Here is a 27475-nt window from a genome sequence, read left to right as displayed (position 1 = left end):
CCTTCTACTGTCTTCTTGGCTAATTTTTTTTCTTCTATAGACTCCAGACAAATACCTTAACAAAAGACTTCCTATTACATAAAATTATATTAGATGTTAACAAATTCCTCTTTTTTAGAAATGCATTTCTTGCTGTTACCAGCCTCTGCTTCTGCATCCTCAGTTATTTTGCTGCCAAGATAGCAAATGTGATCTACTAATTTTAATGCCTCATTTCCTAATCTAATTCCCTCAGCATTGCCTGATTTAATTCGACTATGTTCCATTACCCTTGTTTTGCTTTTGTTAATGTTCATCTTATAATATCTTCTGAGGACACTGTCCATTCTGTTCAGCTGCTCTTCCAAGTCCTTTGTCACCTCTGTCAGTATCCCAATGTCACCAGGAAATGTCATTTTTTAAATTTCTCCTGCCTGACCTTTAATTACTTTTCCAGTTTTCTCCCGTATAGACTGAATAAAAACAGGCATAAGTTACAACACTGTCTAACTCCATTCTCAAATATTGCTTTCCTTTCATGACCTTCAACTCTTATAATGAAGTCTGGTTTCTTCTTCACTTGAAAAAATTAAAAAAATTGTGAGACAAGACTGTTGGCCTGTTCTCACTTTCAGGAGACAACATTTTAACTATTGCTAGTAGAAACACATAAAAGTACACACACTATCCTAGCTGTCAGAGATATTAGTTTTTTCCTTGGGAAAGAGAGATGTTTGGGTTGGGGTAGGTTAAAAAGAAAGTGCAGGTCACTCAGACCCCAGGATGAGAGGTGGATCCTCAAGAATCTCCTCACTGTGGATCTAAGGGACAAAAAAAGGAGTGATCAAAAAATTTCCATTTGATGGGCATACAGTGGAGAATCAGGATGCCAGTCAGGCAAAACTGCCGTGAGCACTGAGGAAATCATCACACTGATGCACAAGGCTAAAGATACCCATTTGGTAAAACACAATGTCCTGCTGTGTGAAGAAGTCTGTAACTGCCTGCTGCACATTGTCATCCAACATGAATCAATTATTCATTCAAGGCCTTTTTTAAGGGACCAAAGGTGTTATGATTGCATGGGGAGAGATCAAACCTGTAGGGTGGGTGCTTGTGAGTCTCCAGCTTGAATTGGTGTAACTTCTGTGTTACAACATTTGTGATGTGGGTTCATCTTGTGTTTAATCGTGACTAATGTGGAAAGTGGAATAGCATTCTGCAATGGTGGTTTTCAATTGACATGGTGCCCCATACACATTTTTCATTCTCTGATGGTTTTCTACATGTATTTATCCTCCAGCAGCTAAGAAAAGAAAATCAGCATGTTCATTATTTTTGGATGCATCTGGTAATAACATCGCCATAGTTCGTGTTTCCGCATATAATTTATATGTAACTAGCTGAAAAAGAACCACATCACTTGATCTTTGTTTTCTGAGAACATTCTAGATCACTCGAGGACATTCAAGAAGATTGTAATAATGGACACTTGCAAAAATCGTAAAAATTATTTCATACTCAAAGATAGTCTTGAAGGATCAAAAATATTCTTTAAGTAAAAAAATACTCTTTAAGTACTCCTATATCCATTTAAGTATTTCACAATAGCCTAATTTGAAATGAAGTACTCTGTCACTTGTTTATTCATTTCTTTATAGAACATCAAGAACATACTAAAACATCTGAGAACTTATTTATGAATAATAGTGTGCTACATTGCTATGTAAGTTGTTTATGTTTTAGCTCATTCTCAATGAGCCCATTTCAGCAAATTGCCACCGTCAGGTGCTCTGTACATACATAGATAAGCGATGGTCTTAATATAATGGTTTCGTAATTATACATGGAAAACAAGTAACATCTGATACACAGCTCCACTGTACACCTGGGAGAAAGTAATAATTCCAAAACAGATAGGACATGACAGCAACGATGTTACTTGTAAGGTAAAACACCTAATGACGTTTTATAAATTTTCAGATCATAGTTACAACCCCATTATATTAAGACCATCAAAAATGGGCTCATTTTGAATGAAATAAAACAAAAACAACTTACATAGTAGTGTAGCTCACTATTATTCATAAATAATCATGTCATTAAAAGACACATTTTACACTGTGGGCCCCAAAGAACAAAAAAAATCTGAGAACATTCCACAACATTTATAAATATTTATAAAAGGAAAATTCTGGAACCTTCTAGATCATTTTTTAACCTCCTGTAGCATTCCATAACATTCTCAAACCTTTCAAAAAATTCTGTAACATTCTGGAACACTCTCCAATGCTCTCAAACATTTAAAATGCACATTCTGGCCAGTCTCGGCCATTTTGGTGCTTAGTTCTCAGCTGCTTCACTGACTTCCCATAAGAAGTCCATGCCTCTTTTGACACCCATGTCTTTGAAACCAACCCCCCGCAGTTCCAAACCGAAACCTGCATCATAGAAGGGGCTTGGAGGGCTTCCACACTATATAACCTTCATGGGGCTGTGGGTGTAGATTGCAGAGTTATAGTGGCACACACAAGCAAACCACTCTTTTTATTATATGGATGCCAAGACAAAAAAAGTGATGAACCACAAAGGAGTTATCCAAAAAGAATGGCAATTGGTAGATGTGATGTACATATACAGACAAAAAAGGATTACAATTCCAGAAAAATTGGATATTTTATTCAAGAGGAGGAACTTCAAAATTGAAGAAGTCATTAATGTATTGGTTCACCACTGGCCCTTACACAAGCAGTTACTTGGCATGACATTGATTGATAGAGTTGTTGGATGTCCTCCTGAGGGATGTCATGCCACGTTCTGTACAAATGGCGTGTTAGATCATCAAAATCCCAGAATGGTTGAAGGGCCGTACCCATAATGCTCCAAACATTCTCAATTGGGGAGAAATCTAGCTAAATTACTGGCCAAGGTAGGATTTGGCAAGCATGAAGACAAGCACAGTAGAAACTCTCACTTTGTGCTGGTGGGCATTATCTTGCTCAAATGTAAGACCAGGATGGATTGCCATGAAGAACAACAAAACAGGCATAGAATACTGTCGATGTACCACTGTACTGTAAGGGTGCAGAAGATGACAACCAAACGGGTCCTATTATGAAAAGAAATGGCACCACCAATCATCACTTCTGGCTGTCAGGCTGTATGGTGGGCAATAGTCAGATTGGTATCCCATTGCTTTCTGTGGCATCTCCAGAGCCTGCAAACCTGTTGACTGGAGTGGAATTATTGTCAGTGATAAGTCCGGCTTCAAACTGAGTGCTGATGACCAGTGAAGATGTTTTTAGAGATGCACTGGACAGTGGTTGTATACCAGACTGACTGTTGCAAGCTATGCGGCCCAACAACCAGGAGTGATTGTCTGGGGTGTCGTTTCTTTTCATAGCAGTGGTCATTTGGCTGTCATTCACAACACCCTTGCAGCACAGTGGAATACTGATGATATTCTACACCCTTTTTTGTTGCTGTTTGTGGCGAGCTGTCCTTGTCTTACATTTCAGCAAGATAATGCCTGCCCACCCACAGTGAAAGTTTCTGCTGCTTGTCTTCATGCTTGCCAAACTCTACCTTGGACAGGAAGGTTGTCAGATCTCTCCCCAGTTGAGAATGTTTGGAGTATTATGAGTAGGGCCCCCAACAATCTCAGGATTTTGACGATGTAACGCACCAGTTGAACAGAATTTGGCATAATATCCCTTAGGAGGACATCCAACAAGTCTGTCAGGCAATATCAAGCTGAGTAACTGCTTTGATAGTGGCCATCTTACACTGAATGTTTTTGGAATTAACTGTGGGACACATACAGGTGCTCTTACTTTGTGATATATGGCATGTAACCACTCGTCAGCCTTATAGATTGGTTTTTGTAAGATTTACTGTCCTACACTCGTACTCTCTGCTGGAAGTAGTTAACCTTTCCTCCAAACCTCTCTCCCAATCCGAAACCTCTGTCCTATCCAAAGGCCTCACCTTCAGCCCCGCTCCCAGATTCAACCAAACAGCCCTCGTCAAAGATTTACTGTCCTACACTCGTACTCTCTGCTGGAAGTAGTTAACCTTTCCTCCAAACCTCTCTCCCAATCCGAAACCTCTGTCCTATCCAAAGGCCTCACCTTCAGCCCCGCTCCCAGATTCAACCAAACAGCCCTCGTCAAAGATTTACTGTCCTACACTCGTACTCTCTGCTGGAAGTAGTTAACCTTTCCTCCAAACCTCTCTCCCAATCCGAAACCTCTGTCCTATCCAAAGGCCTCACCTTCAGCCCCACTCCCAGATTCAACCAAACAGCCCTCGTCAAAGATTTACTGTCCTACACTCGTACTCTCTGCTGGAAGTAGTTAACCTTCCCTCCAAACCTCTCTCCCAATCCGAAACCTCTGTCCTATCCAAAGGCCTCACCTTCAGCCCCACTCCCAGATTCAACCAAACAGCCCTCGTCAAAGATTTACTGTCCTACACTCGTACTCTCTGCTGGAAGTAGTTAACCTTTCCTCCAAACCTCTCTCCCAATCCGAAACCTCTGTCCTATCCAAAGGCCTCACCTTCAGCCCCACTCCCAGATTCAACCAAACAGCCCTCGTCAAAGATTTACTGTCCTACACTCGTACTCTCTGCTGGAAGTAGTTAACCTTTCCTCCAAACCTCTCTCCCAATCCGAAACCTCTGTCCTATCCAAAGGCCTCACCTTCAGCCCCACTCCCAGATTCAACCAAACAGCCCTCGTCAAAGATTTACTGTCCTACACTCGTACTCTCTGCTGGAAGTATCACTTTGCCACGAAGAAAAATGATCCTAATCCTACTCCTAATGATCCGACTCCTCAAGACACCATCCAAATTGAACCCTGCCTGGAACAGTTCCGTCCTCCGTCACAGCGGGACCCACCTCCTCTTCCTCAAAATCACCCTCTCCAAACCTTCCAGGAATTTCTGACTTCCAGCCTTGCATCTCAATCCTTCTTAAAAAACCTTAATCCTACACCCAACATCACCACTGCTGAAGCCCAGGCTATCCGTGATCTGAAGGCTGACCGATCCATCGTCATTCTTCCGGCGGACAAGGGTTCCACGACCGTGGTACTTGATCGTCGGGAGTATGTGGCTGAGGGACTGCGTCAGCTTTCAGACAACACCACATACAAAGTTTGCCAAGGTAACCCCATTCCCGATGTCCAGGCGGAGCTTCAAGGAATCCTCAGAACCTTAGGCCCCCTGCAAAACCTTTCACCTGACTCCATCAACCTCCTGACCCCACCGACACCCCGCACCCCTACCTTCACCTTCTTCCTAAAATCCACAAACCCAATTATCCCGGCCGCCCCATTGTAGCTGGTTACCAAGCCCCCACAGAACGTATCTCTGCCTACGTAGACCAACACCTTCAACCCATTACATGCAGTCTCCCATCCTTCATCAAGGACACCAACCACTTCCTTGAACGCCTGGAATCCTTACCCAATCTGTTACCCCCGGAAACCATCCTTGTAACCATTGATGCCACGTCCTTATACACAAATATTCCGCACGTCCAGGGCCTCGCTGCGATGGAGCATTTCCTTTCACGCCGATCACCTGCCACCCTACCTAAAACCTCTTTCCTCATCGCCTTAGCCAGCTTCATCCTGACCCACAACTTCTTCACTTTTGAGGGCCAGACATACCAGCAATTAAAGGGAACAGCCATGGGCACCAGGATGGCCCCCTCGTACGCCAACCTATTCATGGGTCGCTTAGAGGAAGCCTTCTTGGTTACCCAAGTCTGCCAACCCAAAGTTTGGTACAGATTTATTGATGACATCTTCATGATCTGGACTCACAGTGAAGAAGAACTCCAGAATTTCCTCTCCAACCTCAACTCCTTTGGTTCCATCAGTTTCACCTGGGCCTACTCCAAATCCCATGCCACTTTCCTTGACGTTGACCTCCACCTGTCCAATGGCCAACTTCACACGGCCGTCCACATCAAACCCACCAACAAGCAACAGTACCTCCATTATGACAGCTGCCACCCATTCCACATCAAACGGTCCCTTCCCTACAGCCTAGGTCTTCGTGGCAAACGAATCTGCTCCAGTCCGGAATCCCTGAATCATTACACCAACAACCTGAAAACAGCTTTCGCATCCCGCAACTACCCTCCCGACCTGGTACAGAAGCAAATAACCAGAGCCACTTCCTCGTCCCCTCAAACCCAGAATCCCCCACAGAAGAACCACAAAAGTGCCCCACTTGTGACAGGATACTTTCCGGGACTGGACCAGACTCTGAATGTGGCTCTCCAGCAGGGATACGACTTCCTCAAATCCTGCCCTGAAATGAGATCCATCCTTCATGAAATCCTCCCCACTCCGCCAAGAGTGTCTTTCCGCCGTCCACCTAACCTTCGTAACCTGTTAGTTCATCCCTATGAAATCCCCAAACCACCTTCCCTACCCTCTGGCTCCTATCCTTGTAACCGCCCCCGATGCAAAACCTGTCCCATGCACCCTCCCACCACCACCTACTCCAGTCCTGTAACCCGGAAGGTGTACACGATCAGAGGCAGAGCCACGTGTGAAAGCACCCACGTGATTTACCAACTGACCTGCCTACACTGTGATGCATTCTATGTGGGAATGACCAGCAACAAACTGTCCATTCGCATGAATGGACACAGGCAGACAGTGTTTGTTGGTAATGAGGATCACCCTGTGGCTAAACATGCCTTGGTGCACAGCCAGCACATCTTGGCACAGTGTTACACCGTCCGGGTTATCTGGATACTTCCCACCAACACCAACCTATCCGAACTCCGGAGATGGGAACTTGCCCTTCAGTATATCCTCTCTTCTCGTCATCCGCCAGGCCTCAATCTCCGCTAATTTCAAGTTGCCGCCACTCATACCTCACCTGTCTTTCAACAACTTCTTTGCCTCTACACTTCTGCCTCGACTGACATCTCTGCCCAAACTCTTTGTCTTTAAATATGTCTGCTTGTGTCTGTATGTGTGGATGGATATGTGCGTGTGTGCGAGTGTAAACCTGTCCTTTTTTCCCCCTAGGGTAAGTCTTTCCGCTCCCGGGATTGGAATGACTCCTTACCCTCTCCCTTAAAACCCACTTCCTTTCGTCTTCCCCTCTCCTTCCCTCTTTCCTGATGAGGCAACAGTTTGTTGCGAAAGCTTGAATTTTGTGTGTATGTTTGTGTTTGTTTGTGTGTCTATCGACCTGCCAGCGCTTTTGTTCGGTAAGTCACCTCATCTTTGTTTTTATATATAATTTTTCCCACGTGGAATGTTTCCTTCCATTATATCAAAATACCTTCATTTGTACACAACATCCACTACCTCTGTAGCTAAAACTTATGTGTGCCTGAACTACTCAGAAACTTCGCAAGTCTTCACCCAGTAGTGTACATTAAGAAATCCACATCTGTCGTGTCCTGACATCGGTGGGAGAGGAAGAAAAGGAGTTACTGGTCAGTCTGTGCTCCTGAGCGGTACAGAGCAGAAGGCAGAAGCATAATTCACATTGAAGGCATTTGATTGTTTTCTTCTATCTGAGCCAACACTGGTACAGGCATTTACTAGAAATGCAGGTGGTGAGACTTGGTAGGGAACTGGTTGTGGAGACTCCTGGACAAACAGGGTTTTGAAATAGTTGTTTATTCCAGACAGGACTAACTAATACACTGGAGGCTAGTTCTAGGGTTAGAAAATGCGTGAATAATACTATTACAAAAGAAGACAGTGTAGAAGTCCAAGGAGTGGATGCTAACCACAGTAGCAAACACTAGCAGCATCTTAAGGCAACAACTAAGTTGCAAAACAAAATACAATAAACGTGACAGTGTTCACTGAGGCACTCCAAGTGAGAGAGCAGACTTACATGGAGCTGGACCAAGGCTGGAGTTGATGGACGTGGATTCGGCACCCAGATTGTCTGACTGAGAACTCCGCAAAAAAGCAGAATCTAGGGGTTTTAAAGAGTCATGTCGGGGCACTGTTTTTCCCACTTAAAGCCACCCAGCCAATCCCGCAGGTCTCTTGCAGGCCCCTGCCAGTCACAGTTTAGTTAGGTCCCATCTACTGCTCCTAAGGTGGGGATGTTAATGCTGTTGCACTAACTAAGTCTGTATTTGGTATCAACATTGTTCAGCTGAAAGGTAAATGTAACTGCTCTGCCAAATAAGGCTTGCATCATTATTGTTATACGTAATTTAGCCCAGCCCCTTGGGCTCCCCGGAGTAGGGACTGCTAGGTCAACAGTTTTTTGGCGTTTTTGCTCTCTTTGTAACCCTTGTGAGCCTACTGATGTTGCTGTTCTCAGGGCTGGTATCAAGCTGGCTTTATCGCTAATACGTGCCTTTTGGTTACAAAGTTCTACAATGGCAACATATCAGTGTCTAGATGACATATGAAGTTACATGTTAATTCCTTGAAGAGTGGCTAGCACCCTGGGACCATGTCTGAGGGCGTCTGCATTTTCGCAAGGCTCTCCCCTTACAGTTTACTTCATGTAACGATATCTCTCCTAGTTTCGTCTGCCCTCAGCATCGTCTCTGCTTCCGCGCCTTGGAGCGCCTGTCCTCCTTTCTCACAGCTTCAAGATAACACTACAGTAGCAAGGAATAATCAGTATATTACACATCTAATATTGTTGCAGAATTGACCGTGCCTTAGGTTTAATCTTTACAGAAAGCTCCAAACTTGAAGACTACAGTTATTCCTGAGGGTGAAAGCAAAAATTATAATTTGTGCCTCCATATCATGAGGGAGGAGGGTAGAGGTGGGCAGGAGGGGGGGGGGGGGGCAGAAGCAGCCACCTTACCTATCTAGGCAGCCATTTTGAGTACAAAAATCTTTTAATGTTAAAATTTGTGCATCATGGTCTGAAAGCCATTCACCCTTTTACTAATGGAGTGCCCATCTGGCAACGAAGAATGAATAAAACTATTGTCTGTGGTTGTGCTACTGTTCCCCTGCACCCTGGCTAGAAAAAGCACAGTCTGCATCAGCTCATATGGATTTAGGAGATCTTCCAACATCCTTTTTCTTGCACAACGACATACAAAATTATTGTTGAAGTCACCACATGTAACTAATTTTTGGTACTTCCTAAAAAAAGTGAACCAAGATATCTCTCTAATTTGAACATAAATGCACTGATGTCAAAGTTAGGGGACCTATAAACAACAACAATTTGAAGTTTAGTTTCACAAAATTCAACTGCCTCTGTACAATATTCAGTGCATTCTGTTCAGTGCAGTGCCATGATACGTCTACAGACTGAAATGGAATACTGTTTTCTACGTATGTGGCCACTCCCCCACTCCACAAAAAAAGCTCCTTGAAAGCAGCCAGCTACTCTGTATCCTGTAAAGGAAGCCTCTGAATTGTCAGATTATTTAATTTGTGCTCTGATATACCGGTAAAGTCAGAGTCAACATCTATAAGCAGTTCACTATCTTTATCTCTAATACCTCTTATATTTTGATAAAATATGCTAATTCCTTCTCTACGTGGATACCTGACCTCCTCTGGAGGTGACTCCTTTGTTAGAGGGAGTTCCTTTAAGCAGGGACACCTATCAGCTGACGTCAATCTAAAAAAGGTGCTGCTCTAACACCAAATACTATAGGAATTTTTCCATGAGTGATCCCACCAACGTGCACTACACTGTCACCTATAAGCTTTGCCAGCCTTCCCTTCCCATACCTATTGAGGTGCAGGCCATGCCTAGTGAAACCCGATCTACTGATAAATTCAGCTGACATCGCTGCGATGTAAGCTGTGCCCTCTTCCATCGGTGCTATCTCCAGCTCCACATTAACACGCTTAACAGAAACATTAAGATGAGGTCAATCATGACGTTGAAACAGTTGCACAAAGTTCACACTAGTGGCACTAGTTTGAGTAGCTATCTTTACCATGTCACCATGTACATCATACTCCCCATCCCTATCAAGACTATTTCCTGCCGCACCCACAATCACTAACAAATCTTCTTTTGGAAAATCGTACATAACTCTCCTGTGTTAACAGTCACTTGAGCCAATCCTGCACTAGGCTTCACGATGCTGGTGAAGCAGTACCCACTTCCCAACACTTCCTGCAACTGCTGACCTACACCTCTGCCATGTGAACTACCTAACAGTAGAACTTTCTTCTTTCTGTTAGAATTTACAACTGACTTAGTCTCCCTAATTGCTGCATGTTTCCTACACCCACAGCTACAAGAGGCTCCTCTCCACTCAACTCTGACAGTTGGTCAAATCTATTGGTTATATGCAATGTACAACTATCTGAATATGTCCTCCTCCTAGCTGCCTGCTTACCAACTGCCAGCTCCCACACCCCAGTGCCCTTCACCCTCCTCAACCTGTCTAGTTCCTCTTTTGTGCATTGTAACTGCACCTGAAGGGCACAGATCTCATGCTCCTGCTCCCATATCAACTAATTTCTGCTACAAATACTGCATTTTCCACAAGAGGATCTTGCTAGAATGCCCACTGGCTTCCTCACTGCACCCCCTCCCCCTCACCCCCTCCCCCTTTTGAAAATACTTTGTACAAATCTCACACCATAACCAAACCTACAACAACTACTGTTAATGCATACAGTCCATTGCTCACTGGCCACATTTGATTTTCATCTGTAGCTCTGAAATTCAAACATTGTCCACTGTTCACCTTCATGTGAAGATGAACAAGCAATATTGAGCATGTCACTGTCAGGGACTTGATGTGACTCCAGACACACCTGAAGTGTCACAGTTATCACCCTAAGGACTCTAAAGCTGTTGCAGCCTATGGCAGAAACCTGGCCCCTATCAACCATAGCCAACATAGCTTCTAGATGTTTGCAGACAGTGACCATCTTCCCTTGCCTGTGCTTAAAACAAACACAGTCTCTAGGCATATTTCATTATGAACTATCAAGGTATATGAATGATTCTAAAGAATGAAGAGCACCTAATAAAGGGAGTAAAATTAATGCTTTTCACAAACCAAAGTAAGTGCTGCACTTGACACTCCCTACTGAGGAAGCTAATGCACTATGATTTTCGTAAGTGCCTAACTCAATAATAGCACCTCATGATTTTTTCCAAACTTACGGTAATCAGTTACTGTGAGAAAAGGTTGTTTACAGTTAGTCTGCTATATTTAGCTACGTTCATGCTTCCGTCACTGATGAACTTTGTAGTTATTGTTCCAAAATGCAATGATGTTGCATGCTACATCACCGAAAAGAATTGGCATTTGACTAGCTGTGTGGTGGAGGCACCCTGAGGCATATCAGAGACTACCGTAAAATCAGATCTGCTTGAACATTTGGCAGTGGAAATGGTCTCTTCCTGGTGCAACTCACACAATTTGATTGAAACTCAAAACTTGTTCGTTTCAATTAATATAAGGAAATGCCCAGAAATATCAACCAAGAAAATGCAAAATATGTAAATGACATTAAAACAAGAGACAAAAATTTAATATATTCATGTAAGTTGAAAATTAAGTAGCAATCAGTTGTTGGAAGTTCCATGATGAATTGAAACCAACAAAAGTGTTTCACTCATGAAGTATTTCCAAGACAATGACCCCTTCCTTCTTTTGCTACACTGCATATATCATAACTATTGCTGTAGAGAATCAAAGAACAGTTAATTCTGTATTGCATCCAAGAATGTGTCTCTAGATATTGATAAAATCAGGAAAAAAACCTGAAAATATCAAATAATTCTTCAACATGACATATTCAACTGTTGTTCAGCATGTCAAACAATTGGGACCTCACTTTCTTCTGGTGTATACAATGTTCAAATAACTTACTGGACTGCAGCAAGATGATGACATCGACAGCTGCAGTTATTTCAACAGGACCAAAGTATGTCATATTTTTCTTTGCACAATGTTTCCTTGCTCTAGGTGTGCCTTGAAAATGACAAGGTGTGCACCTGTTGAAATATCAGTGATTATCGGTCATCACACAGCTGCATTTCTGTAAATTATTGGAACATGTCAAACAATTGATTATTTAATGGAAAAAAACATTGATTTAATGTCTCATAGCCTGTCTTCATCTGACTTATCATCTAACAACTTCTTTTCATTTCATTTTCATTTCATTTATTTATTCATCCAGAAATCCTGTTGTGTTATTACACATAGATGTAGGGTAAGTTACGTTTAACATGCTTTGATAAATAAATATACTTGTTTTGTAGGTATTCAGTTACATGCATAAGTATAGACATTCTTAAGATATACATTTATATAAATTATATGCTGTACATAGCGAATCATAACTTTTTTGGTATGTTACATACAGTCATCAGATAATGATTACAGAGTAACACGATTTAGTTTGTGTTATTATAAATGCAGATGAGCCATAACAAGGAACAGTTGTATCTGTGAATAGAGTCAAATAAGTCAGTTGAAAGTAATATTTTAACACATGCAGTAAAATACATTACAAAAATTGTTTTAGATTGCTATTCATAAATTCTTCCACTGAATAGAAGCAGTGCTTCTGTAGGATTGACTTTATTTTGGATATGAATCCTTTCTGGCAAGACCTGACATTTTCAGGTAGCTCCTTGTACAGAAATACTCCCCTGTGCCTTACACTACTGTGCCCTTTATGTAGCTGTTGATCAGCTATATATATGTCATTGGAATGACGAGTATTATGATAGTGAACATCTCTATTTTTTGTAAATATATGGAGATTTTCATGGATAAAAGACACTGTTTCATGAATATAGATGAAAGGCACTGGCAAAATACTGAGCTCCTTAAAGAGATGTTTAGTGGTGGAAGACAGGGGTACTTGTTTCATTGTCTTAATTATTCGCTTCTGCATAATAAATACATTCTTATGGGAGAAGCCCCAAAAAGGAATGCAGTATGTAATTATTGAGTGTAATAATACAAAGTAGGCACATTTTAGTGTTTTGATATCACAGATTTAACTTAAAATACTAAAAGCATAGCACAAACTGTTCATTTTACTTAATAATTTATCTTTATTTATATCCCACTGTAGTGTGTCATGTATCCACACTCCAAGGAATTTTGTGGCTCTTTCTCGCTGTATGGGCACATTCTCAATCCTGATATCATCTATCACAGACGATACCTTGTGTGTCGAGTAGAAATTTATATACACTGTTTTATCTTTATTTAGGAGAAGTTTGTTTTTGTTCAACCAGTTTACCAGACTACAATTTGTATCAGCAATTGTGGAATTTAGTTGATGAGGACAGTGATTTGAAAACAGTATATTGGTGTCGTCAGCAAACATTACTGGTAGACCTTCCTGAATGCTTTAGGGCAGATCATTGATGAATATTAGAAATAAAAGGGGACCAAGTGTAGAGCCTTGGGGAATACCTTGTCTTACAACTTGCTCCTCTGACTGAGCATTTTCACCAATTTTTGATGTAATCACTACTTTCTGTACTCTGTCTGAGAGATATGACCAAAACCAGTCATTGCAATTTCCCCTAATCCCATTACATAGTAGTTTCTCCAAAAGTAATTCATGGGTGACAAGATCAGAAGCTTTAGTGAGATCAAGAAACACACCTGTTGTGTGTTTTCTATCATTGAGTGCCCTATAGATTTCATTTAAAAATGAGTATAATGCTACATTTATTGACGTCTCTTTCCTAAACCCAAACTGGTGAGGACTTAGTATGCAGTTACTTTCCAATATATTTATAACACGGTCATATACTGATTTTTTGAGGACTTTTGATGAGCTTGATAAGACTGAGATGGGTCTGTAGTTGTTTACATCACTCCTTTCCCCTTTTTTAAACTTTTGCTGCTTTAAAAATTCTAGGAAATTGACCTGATGATAAAGAGCAGTTTATTATATCTGACAGTGGTTCACACACATGATGGCAGACTCATTTTAAAAGGCAATCTGATATACCATCAGGACCACAGGAATGTTTGTTTGGTCTCTACCTTATAATATTGCAGATTTCATTTGGTGTGACTGGGCCAAGGAAAATTGATTGTGGGAATAATGCTAAATCTGAGTGATGAGTGAGTGCAAGAGTCTTGATTAAAGAAGAAAACTTGTCACCCATATTTGTGAAGTGGTCATTAAATATTTCACATAATTGCTTAGGGGCAGTGATAACACCATTCTGATCTTTAGTGCAGGTTATTGAGTGTGTCTTGTCTTTTATGCCAACTGTTTCATTTATCAGTCTTCACACGGCTTTTGATTTATTACTTGAGTTGATAATGAATTGCCTATTATACATTTTCTTTGCTTTAGAATTCTTTTATACTGCTTGAAATAGTTACGGAATACCTCACTGTCTATAGTTTTACTGTAGGCATATAGCAGTTTCTTATTTCTGCAAGAGGTTTTTATTCCTGGTATTAACCATTTATTATTGAACAGTTGAGATGTGTATTTTTTAGCTGTAAATTTGATGGGGAATGCCACTTCATAGCAATGTTGCAAGATACTCATAAATTCATTAGCCTTTCTGTCGACATTGCTGGCACAATAGACACCTTTCCAGTCAGCTTTATGGAGCAGAAGTGAGAAATGTGCTATATTTTTTTTTTTTGCTAGTTGATCTTTTGTAGGTCTGTTGGGGAGGTTCTGTCTGTCTATTTGCATCTTGCATGGTCATATTCAGTATCAAGCAGTTGTGATCTGATATACCGTTGGAGATGTTGTCTAGTTTGCAGGCAGATGACATGTCATTGTTAACCAAAACAGCATCTATTACAGAGGAACTGCTATTAGTTGTTCTAATAGGTTTTTTGTTTAAGTTTATCATGTTATAACATTGCAATATATTCACTATTTTCCGGGAAGCAGTGGATTCTACTAGAAAATCTATATTAAAGTCTCCACATAAGATAATACTGGGATATTTTAAACTGTACTGTTGTAATAGCATATCTAGTTTAGAGGTGAATATTTGTATGTTACCATCAAGTGGTCTGTAGATACATATAACTAAAAGCTTAATACATTTAACTTCTACTGTGACGTATTCAAAATGCTTTTTACAGTTCGTATGCTTGGTTTTAAGTAATGGATTACATTATACATTATCTCGGACAAGTATTAGCTAGCCACCTCCCGTTTTATTAGTTCTGCAAAAATTGTTGACCATTTGAAAGCCTGGAAGTGAAAAATAGGCAGCTTCATTATCTTTCAGCCAATGTCGGCTATACAAAGCACATCTATAGTGTCTCTAAAGCTTTCCAAAAATATTTGTAGTTCTAAACTTTTGTTCCTTATGCTTTGCATATACTGGAAGAAAACACAAAATTTTGACTTTTTGTGTGAGTACACTGGTTTTTGAAGTGAGTGGGACTCGGGCACATTACTGGGTACAACACTAACTCTGTAACTCTTTTTGTTCTTTAGTCTGAAAAAGATTTCCTTTGAGAGTTAACTATTGCAGGAATAGGCAGCTGTGATAAGCAATCACTAGTTTTATCTATATTAGGTGTGCTGAATTGAGCTCTGATGTTGGTATGATCCAAACTATTTTTGCACTTGGGTACCAAATTTTCGTGAGACCTGTCGGATGTAACAGTAGCATTGGGGGTGATGTTCAGTTCTCTGTAGCCGAGTGGTATTGTGGGCCTACTTTGTACTTTTGTTTTCTTTACAGTTTCTGTTATGAATTTAGCGATTTCATTTCTACCTAAGTTGTTAAGGTGAAATCCATTTCATGTGTATAGATCTCTACTAAATTAACTTGCTTTTATTAAGGTAACATTTGCGTATTTTGAGCATAATTTATGTATCTGTGAGTTAGTACTTGCTACTTCTACATTCACACATGACCAATTTGGAAGATCGTGTCTGAATGGCACGTCAACCAGAAACACTTTTTTAGATATAATACAAGGTAACTTCCTTCTTAGAGTAGTTATCAAGTGTTGACTGTTGTTGCAAGCAACATTGTTTGTTCCTGCTACAATTATCACGATATCAGATGTGCTTGTTGTGGCAGAGTTTTGGTTTCTGGTTTTCAGGACAAACTTTGCACTGACCTCAGGATAAACATAACCTAAACATTTGAAGTCTACATCTTCATTTAAGAATTTAGATACATTGCGGGCTTGGCTGTTGCCCAATACAATAGCTTTGAAATTTTTGTCACATGAATTTTGTTGACCAAGAAGGTTCGTATTTACTTCCACATTATTTTGAAAACTATCGATTGATAATTTCGCGGGATTTACCTGCACTGTTTTTGGGCACATATTAGTTTTACCTGATGAAAGAGATGTATGCACAGTACCTTTTCATTCCCTTATGTAAATGAAAAATTTGTGGTCAGCAATTTTCAGCATGTCAAGAAACTGTTGAATACTTCTAAAATCATATTTTTTAGGTACCAACATCAATGCGGAAAAAATGTTTTCAGGAGTAGTTCAGACACATGCAGATGTGTATACATTGCAATCAAGAATATTTTGAGAAACATTGAAACAATTTGTACAAAAAATGTTTTCTTTGTAGACTTTGTGAGAACTTAAAAGGGAGTCCTCATGAGACATGTAAACTAAACATTTTCTTACAAACCAAATGCTACAGTTGCTGGTATTGCTACTGGACCACATTTTTCTGTGTTAAGTCTGTATGTTGACTGAATATGCTTCGGTAGTGCCATTAATAAAAGATAATATTTTCATCAGGCAGACACTTGAGCTTGAGAAATAATATGTAGGAATAGATTAATCAATTGGTATTATAGCACATATAGTGTCATACTTGATCTTAGATTATTGCAAGAAATGTGCAGTCCTTCCATTAAAAGTAGGTTTACTTATGTTTCATTCTTATTACATTGAATTTTCTCTCCCTTCTAGTATGCAATATCAAGGATGACTGCATATTTTAGAGGAAGAGCTGTGAAAATAACTGATAAGAGAGTGAAGCTAATGACTGAGATACTTAATAGTATTAAGTTCATCAAAATGTATGCCTGGGAAAAAGGATTCTGTGATTCACTTTTAGGTGAGCTCCATACCTTAATTTGACACTTTATGTTATTTCAGTCCACATTCTATTTAGATTTATTTAATCACTACTTATCTCTGTGATACAGAAAAGTCGAACACACACACACACACACACACACACACACACACACACACACACACACTGATATATACACCTAATATAGATATATACAATTCACTACATATAGCAATTTCAAAAATAATATTGCACCATATATTAAGATTAGTTTTGCACCTGCAGTTTGATTTTTCTAATTTGTTAATGTGCTAGCTATTTTTTATTTTAATACTCTTTAACTATATAATAACTTTTCTTTGTAAGATATGGTTTAATAGTTTTCTTGTTGTCTCAGTTTCAGATACTTCTTTAATGATTTCTATTGATTTATTATTGAGTCCCTGGTAACATATACTATTTTGAGTTTTAAGTGCTCAGTGTATCCTGCATTTTGTTTGTGTATATAGCTGTTTTTGGCATAATGATGGGAACATGATTTTCTCTTGTTCCTTCTGCATAAACCCTAAATTATTGCTGTGTATATAATGATAGAATGAATAACAAGTTACACTGAGGCAGTTGATGATAATACCCTTAGGATATATGAACCAGATGAAAATCTGTTTGCTATTATTTTAATATGGTCTCTGCATTTTTGTTTTCTGCTCACATTTGTACACACAATTTTTTGTCTTTACACTGTTTACTGAGACAGAATTTCTGTTTGCTTTAGTATTGTTATTGTTCATACTGTTGCTCATAATTATGTTAAGGGTTACTTTGTTTTTCTCTGACCATTTGTGTGTACTTTTGTCTTATCATCACCTTTACACAACAGTGGCACTGATGTCTTTATTTATAATTATTGAATTGCCATAATAGAAAATAGAATTTTGTCTTGTAGCCTGACACTTTTTGGAGACACGTTAAGGCAAGTAAAAAATAAGAGTGGGACCTATTTGCGAATCCTACGGTAATGCACTTAAATCTGATAGTATCGTATGCAGTGCAATTTCTGTTAGCTGGTGAAATTTCTATAACTATGTACATACTCTGCAAACTGCTGTGAAGCATATCACAGAGGGTGCTTAACATTGCGCTGCATATGAAGGTGTTCTTCTCATTCCAGTCATGTATATAGCATGAGAAGAATAAATGCTTAGATGTCTGTGTACATACTGTGATTGTTCTACTCTTGCCTTTGTGGTTCCTTCGGAAGTGGGTGAAATATATCTCCAGATGCTTCAGTTAACACCATATCCCAAAAAGGCTTTCACAAAATAGTTGATCTTTTTATCTTCAGGTGTTCATCAGTTCTGGTTTTCATAATTTCCATAAAGATGTCCCATAGACGAACCTTTGACTGACTATTCATGCTGCCTTTTGTATATGTTCAGTGTTCTCTGTTAGTCCTGTTTAGTATGGGTCCCACATGACTGAGCAATATTTTAAGATTGAACATACAAGTGTTTGTAAGAAACCTCCTTTGTAGACTGACTGCATTTTCCCAGTATCCTGCAATGAACTGAGGTCTGTCACCTGCTTTACCTATGACTGAGCCTGTGTGATCATTCCATTTTGTAGCCCTGCAAATTGTTACACCCAGGCGTTTGTTTAATTTGATTGATTAAAATTGTGATTTATTGATATTGTAGCTATAATACCATTTCTGCATTTTATGAAGTGGACAGTTTCACATTTCTTTCTATTTAAAGCAATCTGTCCGTCTTAGTGCCATTTTGAAATCTTCTTAAGATGTGATTGATTTGCAGCTCTTTTCAGATACTATTTAATCATATGTAACTACATTATTTGCACAAAGATTGGGGCTACATTTATATTGTTTGTCAGATCATTAATTATAATGACCATCGTCAGTTTTCTGCTATGTTAGCACGTCCTATGTGTCTAAATTTTCTGTAAATGGTTGCTTCCTTCTTAAAGGTGTTGTATGTGTTGCCATTCAGAACTTCATCCAGGACAGTGGCGGCCCGGTACCATGTGGCAGTGTGCTGCAGCACACTATAAAGATCACACTAAAATGCCATTTCTCTTAGAGTGTGAGCCAAAAGTCACACAAAAATTATGCCATTTTACATTGAATGCAAGCTGGAAATTGCATTAAATTTAAGCCATTTCTCATGGGATTCATGTTGGTATGCAAATAAAAGATCAAAAACATGTTGTGTAACACTCTCTCTGTGAACTGGAAACCAATGTCAAGTGCTGAAATGGTAATCAGCCACACAACAATCAACTCAGAGAAGAGAGACAGCTGCCTGTTTTCGACTGCCCATGCACTAATGTCACGTCACCCTTCTGGTACCAAGAGTGATACATTGCTCTCTGCACATGTCAGCAATTTTCTTTCAAATTGTGTGTAACATATTGTGCAGCGGTAGAGTATGAGATGTTTTTGAGGAGCAGTTGACATAATAGCACTGTGGCAAAGTCCTCAAGCATGCAGAATGAAAGTTCATTGACTCTGGTTTGGTTCCCACTACCATCTCAATTTTTTATTTTTTTATTTTATTCTCCACAATGTTAAACTATTACCGTATTTACTCGAATCTACGCCGCACTCGAATCTAAGCCGCACCTTAACAATGAGACTCGAAATCAAGGAAAAAAAAAATTTCCCGAATCTAAGCCGCACCTGAAGTTTGAGACTCGAAATTCAAGGGGAGAGAAAAGTTTTAGGCCGCACCTCCAAATCGAAACAAAGTTGGTCCATTGTAATACGAGACACAATTTAGATCGAATGAATGACGATACAGCTACAGTAGTTTGGTTCGAGTCGTAAGCTTAACAGTTAAGCTACACCAGGTAGCCATTGCTATGCGTCAGGCGCTCCATCCGTATTTATATGGGTACCGGTACCCTTCCTTATTCATGTGCTTCGTCTGGTTTGAATTGATTGCTTATTTTTCTTTGGTATGATAAGTGCCGTTCTCTTTGTTATATGTGTTTACGTCACTCTAAGCTAAAAATGCATTACTGTACTGTGTCATGCATTGTTTGTCGCATTCTGATGAGTGTTTACGGCCTGTCGCCGCTCGCGGCATGGCTTGATTTTGTGCGCGCTACCGCCGCTTACAATTAAAAAAAAAAAAAAAAGGGAGAGGAATCGTCTCATTAGCGAAACAATGGCAAGAGACTGCTATTTGTTGTTACTTACACTGCTGCTTTCTTTGATAATGATCAACAAGAACCAAATAATAGAATGCGTATGATAGACGATGTTCTGAACCGGAGTTTAGCGAAAATTTTTCTCCGTTTGAAAATCTTTGCAGTACATTACATACTGCACAGAAATTAGTCATCTTAGATTTTAAAATCTAGTCAATTGCCGTGCTTCATTTCTGACTGTATTACTATTAGGCATAAGAATAATACGAATATAAACATGACATGATATGTATATTCTTCTGCGTTTGCTGTAGTCTCACTCTAGTTTCGTAGTTTATTAGGCAAACAGGTTTTAAATGAGATAGCAGCAAACACGAAAGAATACATGGCAAAATGTTTGTATTAGTATTATTCTTATGGTGAAGAGAATACTGCATGTGATTCACAATTCATAAAAGTTCCTATTAGCAACCATCTCTTCTCACAGGTAGGGAAAAATTCGGAATGTGGAGTTGGCCATTTTGACAAACATCCCTAACAGCCTTGCAAGTCGGATTTTCGTAGTACATTGAAATGCTGCTACATTCGAAGATGAACAATACGGAATTTGTATTTACTTCGTTGGATAACGTATGAAAATGCAGTGGTCGAAACTCGGGATGGAGAAAAAAGCTCGTCTTCCACTTCTTTTTTTTTTTAAATTTTTTTGCAGAGGTTTTGGTGCCAGTATTTATCTTTGTGCCTGCAAAGCATGCCTGTGTAGCACTACATATATTCGACGGCAGAGTTAAGTTGTGCCGGCACCTACCAACATGTTTTCGGAATTTCCGCTTACTTTGCACTCGATTCTAAGCCGCAGGCGGTTTTTTGATTACAAAAACTGGAAAAAAAGGTGCGGCTTAGATTCGAGTAAATACGGTAATTATAAAAGTAAATAGATTTAAAACAGTTCAGTTTACATATGTAAAACTAATGTATTCATTTATTACTATCGTTGTTAGTCAATAGACTATAGATGGTAGTAAAAAGAATGAGTATATGAGGAAATTTAGTGTGAAAATGTTTTCTGTAAATGATCTGCTAAAGAAGCCATTTCTCAGTAGATCTCTGGAGGAGAAAGTGAGTTTTAAAGAGCTAGGTAGATCTATTCCAAGTGTAAATCTAACATCAGGAGAACTTGAGGTGATGCTTACTGATTTGGCTCAAACTATTTGAATAAAAACAGGTAGATGCCCCTTTCAGTTTCCTAGAATATTTCACCTGAGCAAGCCCTAGGAAAAAATGAAACATCCTCTAAAGATTTACACATGAAAGATTTTTAAGCAGCAGCTCAATTTTTGTTGTGGTAGCCCAGTCGTCAAATGCACCAACTGACAATTCATTGGCTTGGGTTAGATTCCCACTCCTACCCTTATTTGTTTTCCATCACAGTGTCAAATGATTAATTATTAATTGTAAAATTTAAATATATTTAAACAATTCAATTTATATACAGAGAATTGATACATTCAATTTAATTATGGTCACTACCCTTGTAAGGGCTATAGGTCACCATGTAGCACACTGGTAAAATTTTTCACAAGCTGCCACTGATCCAGGATCTGAAACCTTTTCTTCCCTCATATCCTCTTCTCTGTTTTTATAGTCCCTGTCAATGCTCCCCCTTCTCCCCTCTCCTTGTTCTACCCATCCTCCTGCCCCCTCCCCCCTTCCCTCTTCCCTCCCCTCACCTATCTTAATATATGCTCTGTTCACTTTCTTTTCCTTCTTTTTATTATGGTCAGTAATTTTCTTTCGTCTCCCAGTGTCCTGAGTACCTCCTCTTTTTTTCACTCTATCCATCCAATTAATTCTTTCAATCCTCCACCAAATCCGAATCTGAAACAGTGTGATTTTTTTCCTCACTGATCATGGTTCAGCACCATACAGAAGAATACTCTATACAAAATGTTTTATTAGTTTTTTCCTCAAATCTGTTTGCATATTTCTGAAAAAACTCTCCTATTCATACAAAATGCCTTTTTGCCATTGTTATTGTGGTTTTAATTTTAGTGCTGTTCACCCAGTCACTTTCTATCCAGCTACCTATGTATTTAAAGGTTTGCATAAGTTCTAATATTTCTCCATTCAGCATTGTCTTTCCCATTTTATTTCCCCGTAGTGCCATTACTTTTTTTCTTTGTACTGATATCCACTGCATAACTCTTTTCTTAAGCTTCACTGGAATCAACCGTATCTTGCAATTCTTTTTCATCTGTTGCTGGAAGGACCATGTCGGCTGCAAACCTCAATCAGCATGTTGATAATATTATGAACAGGATAGATTGCTACTCACCACGTAGCGGAGATGCTGAGTAGCAGGTAGGCACAACAAAAAGTGTGTCAAGCAAGAAAGCTTTCGACCAAAAAGGCCTTCATCAGAATTAGAGTAGCAGATAGGCGGCACAACAAAAAGTGTGTCAAGCAAGTAAGCTTTCGACCCAAAAGGCATTCATCAACACACACACACACACACACACACACACACACACACACACACCACACATGACCACAGTCTCCAGCTGCCGAGGCGAGACTACGAGCAGCAGCAAATGATGGGAGAAGCAATCTGGGTAGTCGAGGTAAAGAGAAGGCTGGGGCAGGGAGGGGTAGGGATAGCGAGGCAAGGGTGGGGAATGTGAAGTGCTGTTTGTGGGAGCACACAGAGATGAGGTGGAGAGAGGATAGGGCAGCTAGGTGCAATTGGGAAGCTAGACGGTGTGGGGGACTGTTGGGGGGGGGGGGGGGGGGGGGACAGAAAAGAAAGGGCAGTGTAATGGTAGGGATAGGTGGTTGTTGGACAATGAATAATGAAGCTTGAGTGTCTAGGAGGGTTATGAGGACATAGGATATACTACAGGAAGAGTTCCCACATTTGCAATTCAGAGAGTCTGGTGTTGGTAGGAAGGATCCAGATGACACAGGCTGTGAAACAGTCATTGAAATGAAGAGCATTGTTTTGCACAGTATGCTCAGCAGCTAGGTAGTCCACCTGGTTCTTGGCCACAGTTTTTCAGTGGCCATTCATGCGGACAGACAGCCTGTTATGCCCACATAGAACCCAGTACAGGGGCTGCAGTTTAGCTTCTAGATCACAGGACTGGTTTCACAGGTAGCTCTGCCTCTGATGGGATAGATGATGCTTGTGATCAGACTGGAGTAGATGTATGAGACAGGTCTTGCGTCTAGGTCTATTACAGGGATATGAGCCAAGAGGCAAGGGGTTGGGGTTAGGGGTTGTATAGGGTGGGCCAAGGATGTTGTTTAGGTTCAAAGGGCAGTGAAATAGGAAGGATAGTGGGTAGGACATTCCTCATTTCATGGCATGATGGGAAGTAGGCAAAAGCAAAGTGGAGAATATTTTCATTGAAAAGCCTTAGCCCCACAAAAATATCAGTCCCTTCTAAAGGCCTTATCTTTTGCCCCACTCCCAAATTCAATCCTGCAGGATTTGTTAAAGAACTTCTCTCCTTCTCTCAGTCCCTACAGTGGAAAGACTTTTTCACCACCCACTCTGCCAATCAGACTCAACCAAAGACCAACGTTGAACCCTGCCTCAGTTCACTCCTCTGCCCAACCATGATCCACCCCCACTGCCACCTAATCACTACCTGTAAACTTTTGTAATATAACATGGTGAAAAATGATTGTTGTGTGGTGAAGTTTGGCATATGTATCGTTGCTTAGCACAAGAAAACAGAATACCACATCATATTACAGATATCCTCCACCAAATAAATAATACATATCTTGTGTAATCCAGGGTGATGCTTCTTAATGCTGCCATAAGTTCATCTTGTGCAATGGTAGAAATAAGCTCCAGGAATTTGTGTTCACAACGAGTTTTATTTTGCATGCTAGATGTTCGGCGGTGAACTACATGTAAGATTGACCCAACACTGTCTCACGACTGATGTTAAACTGGATCCCAACTGAGATATGGCGGCGTACAGTTCACCTCTGTTTATATGATTTTAAACAATTACTGATATTGTTACATATAAAATTTTTAGGTTTAAGAATTGAAACTTTTACATACATCTTCCAAAATTACATAGAAATTTACATGAAATAAAAGTGAATAATTTCCTACAAAGACAGTAAAGAATTTGTTTCTATTCAGATTATAAATTATATGTTTTATCATTACAACAGTATATTTCATTGATTTGCATTTATCATTTTACTTACTTAAAGGATAATTACCCTATCATTTTCAGGTGAACAGAGGGATTAGTTTTATTGAATGAAAAGCCAAGATTCAATTAATTAAATTTTGTACAAGTAAAACTTTTCATTTTTTTATAGTCGTAATTACAATTCCATTAACTAACACCAATTAAAACATTAGTATGTTTAATTCTGACTCAGAAATTATCATGTCATATTTCTATTAGGGATACAATTTTTTTTAGTTTGAAAACACAAAAATAGCCGTCTTTCAATGACTAGCAATATTGAAACTCTAATCGTTAATTACTCCATAATTATACAATAGCAATTTTATTCATACCATGTACCTGAATGTTGTATAATGTACAAATTGTGATGGTACATCAGCTTTAAACCCAACATGTTTCCTTCTCTCTGCCAAAGCCTCCTACTTACCCACACCACCGAGATTGCTTCCCCTGTCATGCACTGTTGCTTGCAGACTGGCCTCAGCCAGGACTGTGGTCATGTCTGTGTGAGCTGCATTTGTGTGTGTGTGTGTGTGTGTGTGTGTGTGTGTGTGAGAGAGAGAGAGAGAGAGAGAGAGAGAGAAATTCCGATGAAGGCCTTACTTCCTTGACACTCTCTTTATTGTGCCTATCTGCGACTCAGCAACTCCCTACATAGTGACTAGCAATCTGTCCTTTTCATGATATTGTCGTTTTTCAGTCCTGGATTTTCTGTTGTGCAAACACCATATTCTTATTCCTCCAGTTATTATCCTCATTCCATCTACTGGGCCATGGTGAGCCTTGTTTCCTAAATATGGTAAAACTTTATCAAAGCAGAACATGTATAACCCATTTATCTGCCCAAACCATGTAACTATTTCACTCCTGACACATTCAGTACACTTTTGTATGCTAATTTTTTGTGTAACATGGAATGTTCCTACTGTAGCTTATACAGTATTATTGTACAAAGAAACTGGTACACCTACCTAATAATGTGTAGGGCCCTCGCAGCCACGCAGAAGTGCCACAACACAATATGGCATGGACCAACTAATGTCTGAAGTAGTGCTGGAGGGAAATGACACCATGAATCCTGCAGGGCTGTCCATAAATCCATAAGAGTATGAGGGGTGTGGAGATCTCTTCTGAGCAGCATGTTGCAAGACATCCGAGATATGCTCAATAATGTTCATGCCTGGGGCGTTTGGTAATCAGTGGAAGTGTTTAAACTCAGAAGAGTGTTCCTGGAGTCGCTCTGTAGCAACTCTGGATGTGTGCGGTGTTGCTTTGTCCTGCAGGAGTTTCCCAAGTCCGTCCGAACACACAAAGGACATGAATGGATGCAGGTGATCAGACAGGATGCTTACGTACACGTCACATGTCATATTCATATCTAGACATATCAGGGGCCCCATATTACTCCAATTGCACATGCCCCACACCTTCACAGAGCCTCCACCAGCCTGAACAGTCCTGTGCTGACATGCAGGGTCCATAGATTCATGAGGTTGTCCCTATACCCATACAGTCCATGTGCCTGATACAATTTAAAACAAGACTTGTCTGACCAGGCAACATGTTTCCAGTTGTCAACAGTCCAGTGTCAGTGTTGACAGGCCTAGGCAAGGCATAAAGCTTTGTGTTGTGCAGTCATTAAGGGTACATGAGTGGACCTTCAGCTCTGAAAGCCCTTATCTATGATGTTTTGTTGAATGGTTCACACGCTGACACTTGTTGGTGGCCCAACATTGAAATCTGCAGCAATATGTGGAAGGGCTGCATTCTGTCACATTGAATGATTCTCTTCATTCTTCATTGATCCTGTTCTTGCAGCATCTGTTTCCGGCTACAGCAATGTCGGAGATTTGATGTTTTACCAGATTCCTGGTACACTCGTGAAATGGTCATATGGGAAAAATCCTCACTTCATTGCTACATAGGAGATGCTGTGTCCCATCATTTGTGTGCCGACTATATCACCACATTCAAACCCACTTAAATCTTGATAAAGTGCCATTGTAACAGCAGTAACCAATCTAACAACTGCACCAGACACTTGTTGTCTTATATAGGCATTGTTGACTGCAGCACATATTTTGCCTGTTTACATATAGCTGTGTCAGTTCATCAGAGGAAATGGTTTGTTCATGAGCACTCTTAATTGGCAATGTCTCTTGTTTTCCATTATGATTGACATGTGTGGGTGCACACTGGAACATTGTTGCACACCTGAGAACACTCTGCTGCAATTTGTGCAGGGAATAGGTGGGTGTAGTTCCATTGAACAATGGTTTTACCAGCATTCCAAAGTAATTTAGTACCTGCATTATTTTCTGCCCCTTTTCAGTTGACTAGATGCACTCTGGCTGATAACATGATGTCAAAGAAAAAGTGTTTTTACTAACACGTAATGAAAAGTTTAGGATAATCAAGGCGAGTAAGACACATTCTCTGTACACAAAATTAAATTGCATTTCATATGTGGTAAAACACAAATTTATGATACTTTAAGAAAAAAGGATAAGATATGGGATGAATGGATGAAAGGGAACAGGCAAATAAGAAGAAAGGTGAAGAAGACAGGAAATCAAAAAATTAATGAGATAGTGTGAGAATGGTTTGTAAGTGTGGTGGCAAAAAGTTTAGCTTTGCCTGGATAAAAAATTTACCTTTGTCTGGACCCATGTTACAGAGTGAGGCTCTGAAACTAACTGAAGAACTTGGAAATAGGGTGTTGAAGGCATCAGCAGGAGCACTGGAGAGTTTCAAAGCAAGGCACAACATTGTGTGGAACGAAGAGTATGGGCAAGCTAAGGTCGTGCAGGAAAGTGTAGCAACAGAATGGAAGACAGTACTGTACAATCCAATTTCAAATTATGACCAAAAAGACTTGTTCAATGCTAATGAAACAGAACTGTTTTAGAATGCATTACCTTCAAAATATGTAGTAATTTGAGGTAAAAAGTACACTGTTCGAAACATGTCCAAGGAAAGACTCACTTTACTGCTGTGTAGAAACATATTAAGTGAAATGGAGAAGCCATTGCTGATGGTAAAGGTGGCAAAACCACATTGTTTCAAATATGTGGACGCAAGAAAGCATCCGGATACATGATGAAGCAATAAAGAGATGTGGGTGATGAGTGGT

At 39.8% G+C, this 27475-nt stretch overlaps 1 protein-coding gene across 4 annotated transcripts in view; it reads left to right on the top strand.

The window, feature by feature from the left end:
* The window catches only part of LOC124611375 (ATP-binding cassette sub-family C member 5-like), a 515589-nt gene that overhangs the window by 129712 nt on the left and 358402 nt on the right, over positions 1-27475 (top strand). For all 4 annotated transcript variants that reach the window (XM_047140243.1, XM_047140240.1, XM_047140242.1 and 1 more), the window contains exon 10: positions 16843-16990. In XM_047140243.1, the coding sequence (XP_046996199.1) occupies positions 16843-16990 (148 nt within the window). The remainder of the gene's footprint in view (positions 1-16842; positions 16991-27475) is intronic.

Source organism: Schistocerca americana, chromosome 1 (assembly GCF_021461395.2).
Source record: "Schistocerca americana isolate TAMUIC-IGC-003095 chromosome 1, iqSchAmer2.1, whole genome shotgun sequence".
Lineage (NCBI taxonomy): Eukaryota > Metazoa > Arthropoda > Insecta > Orthoptera > Acrididae > Schistocerca > Schistocerca americana.
The sequence above is the reverse complement of the archived record's forward strand: the minus strand, read 5'-3'. Positions and strand labels throughout refer to the sequence as shown.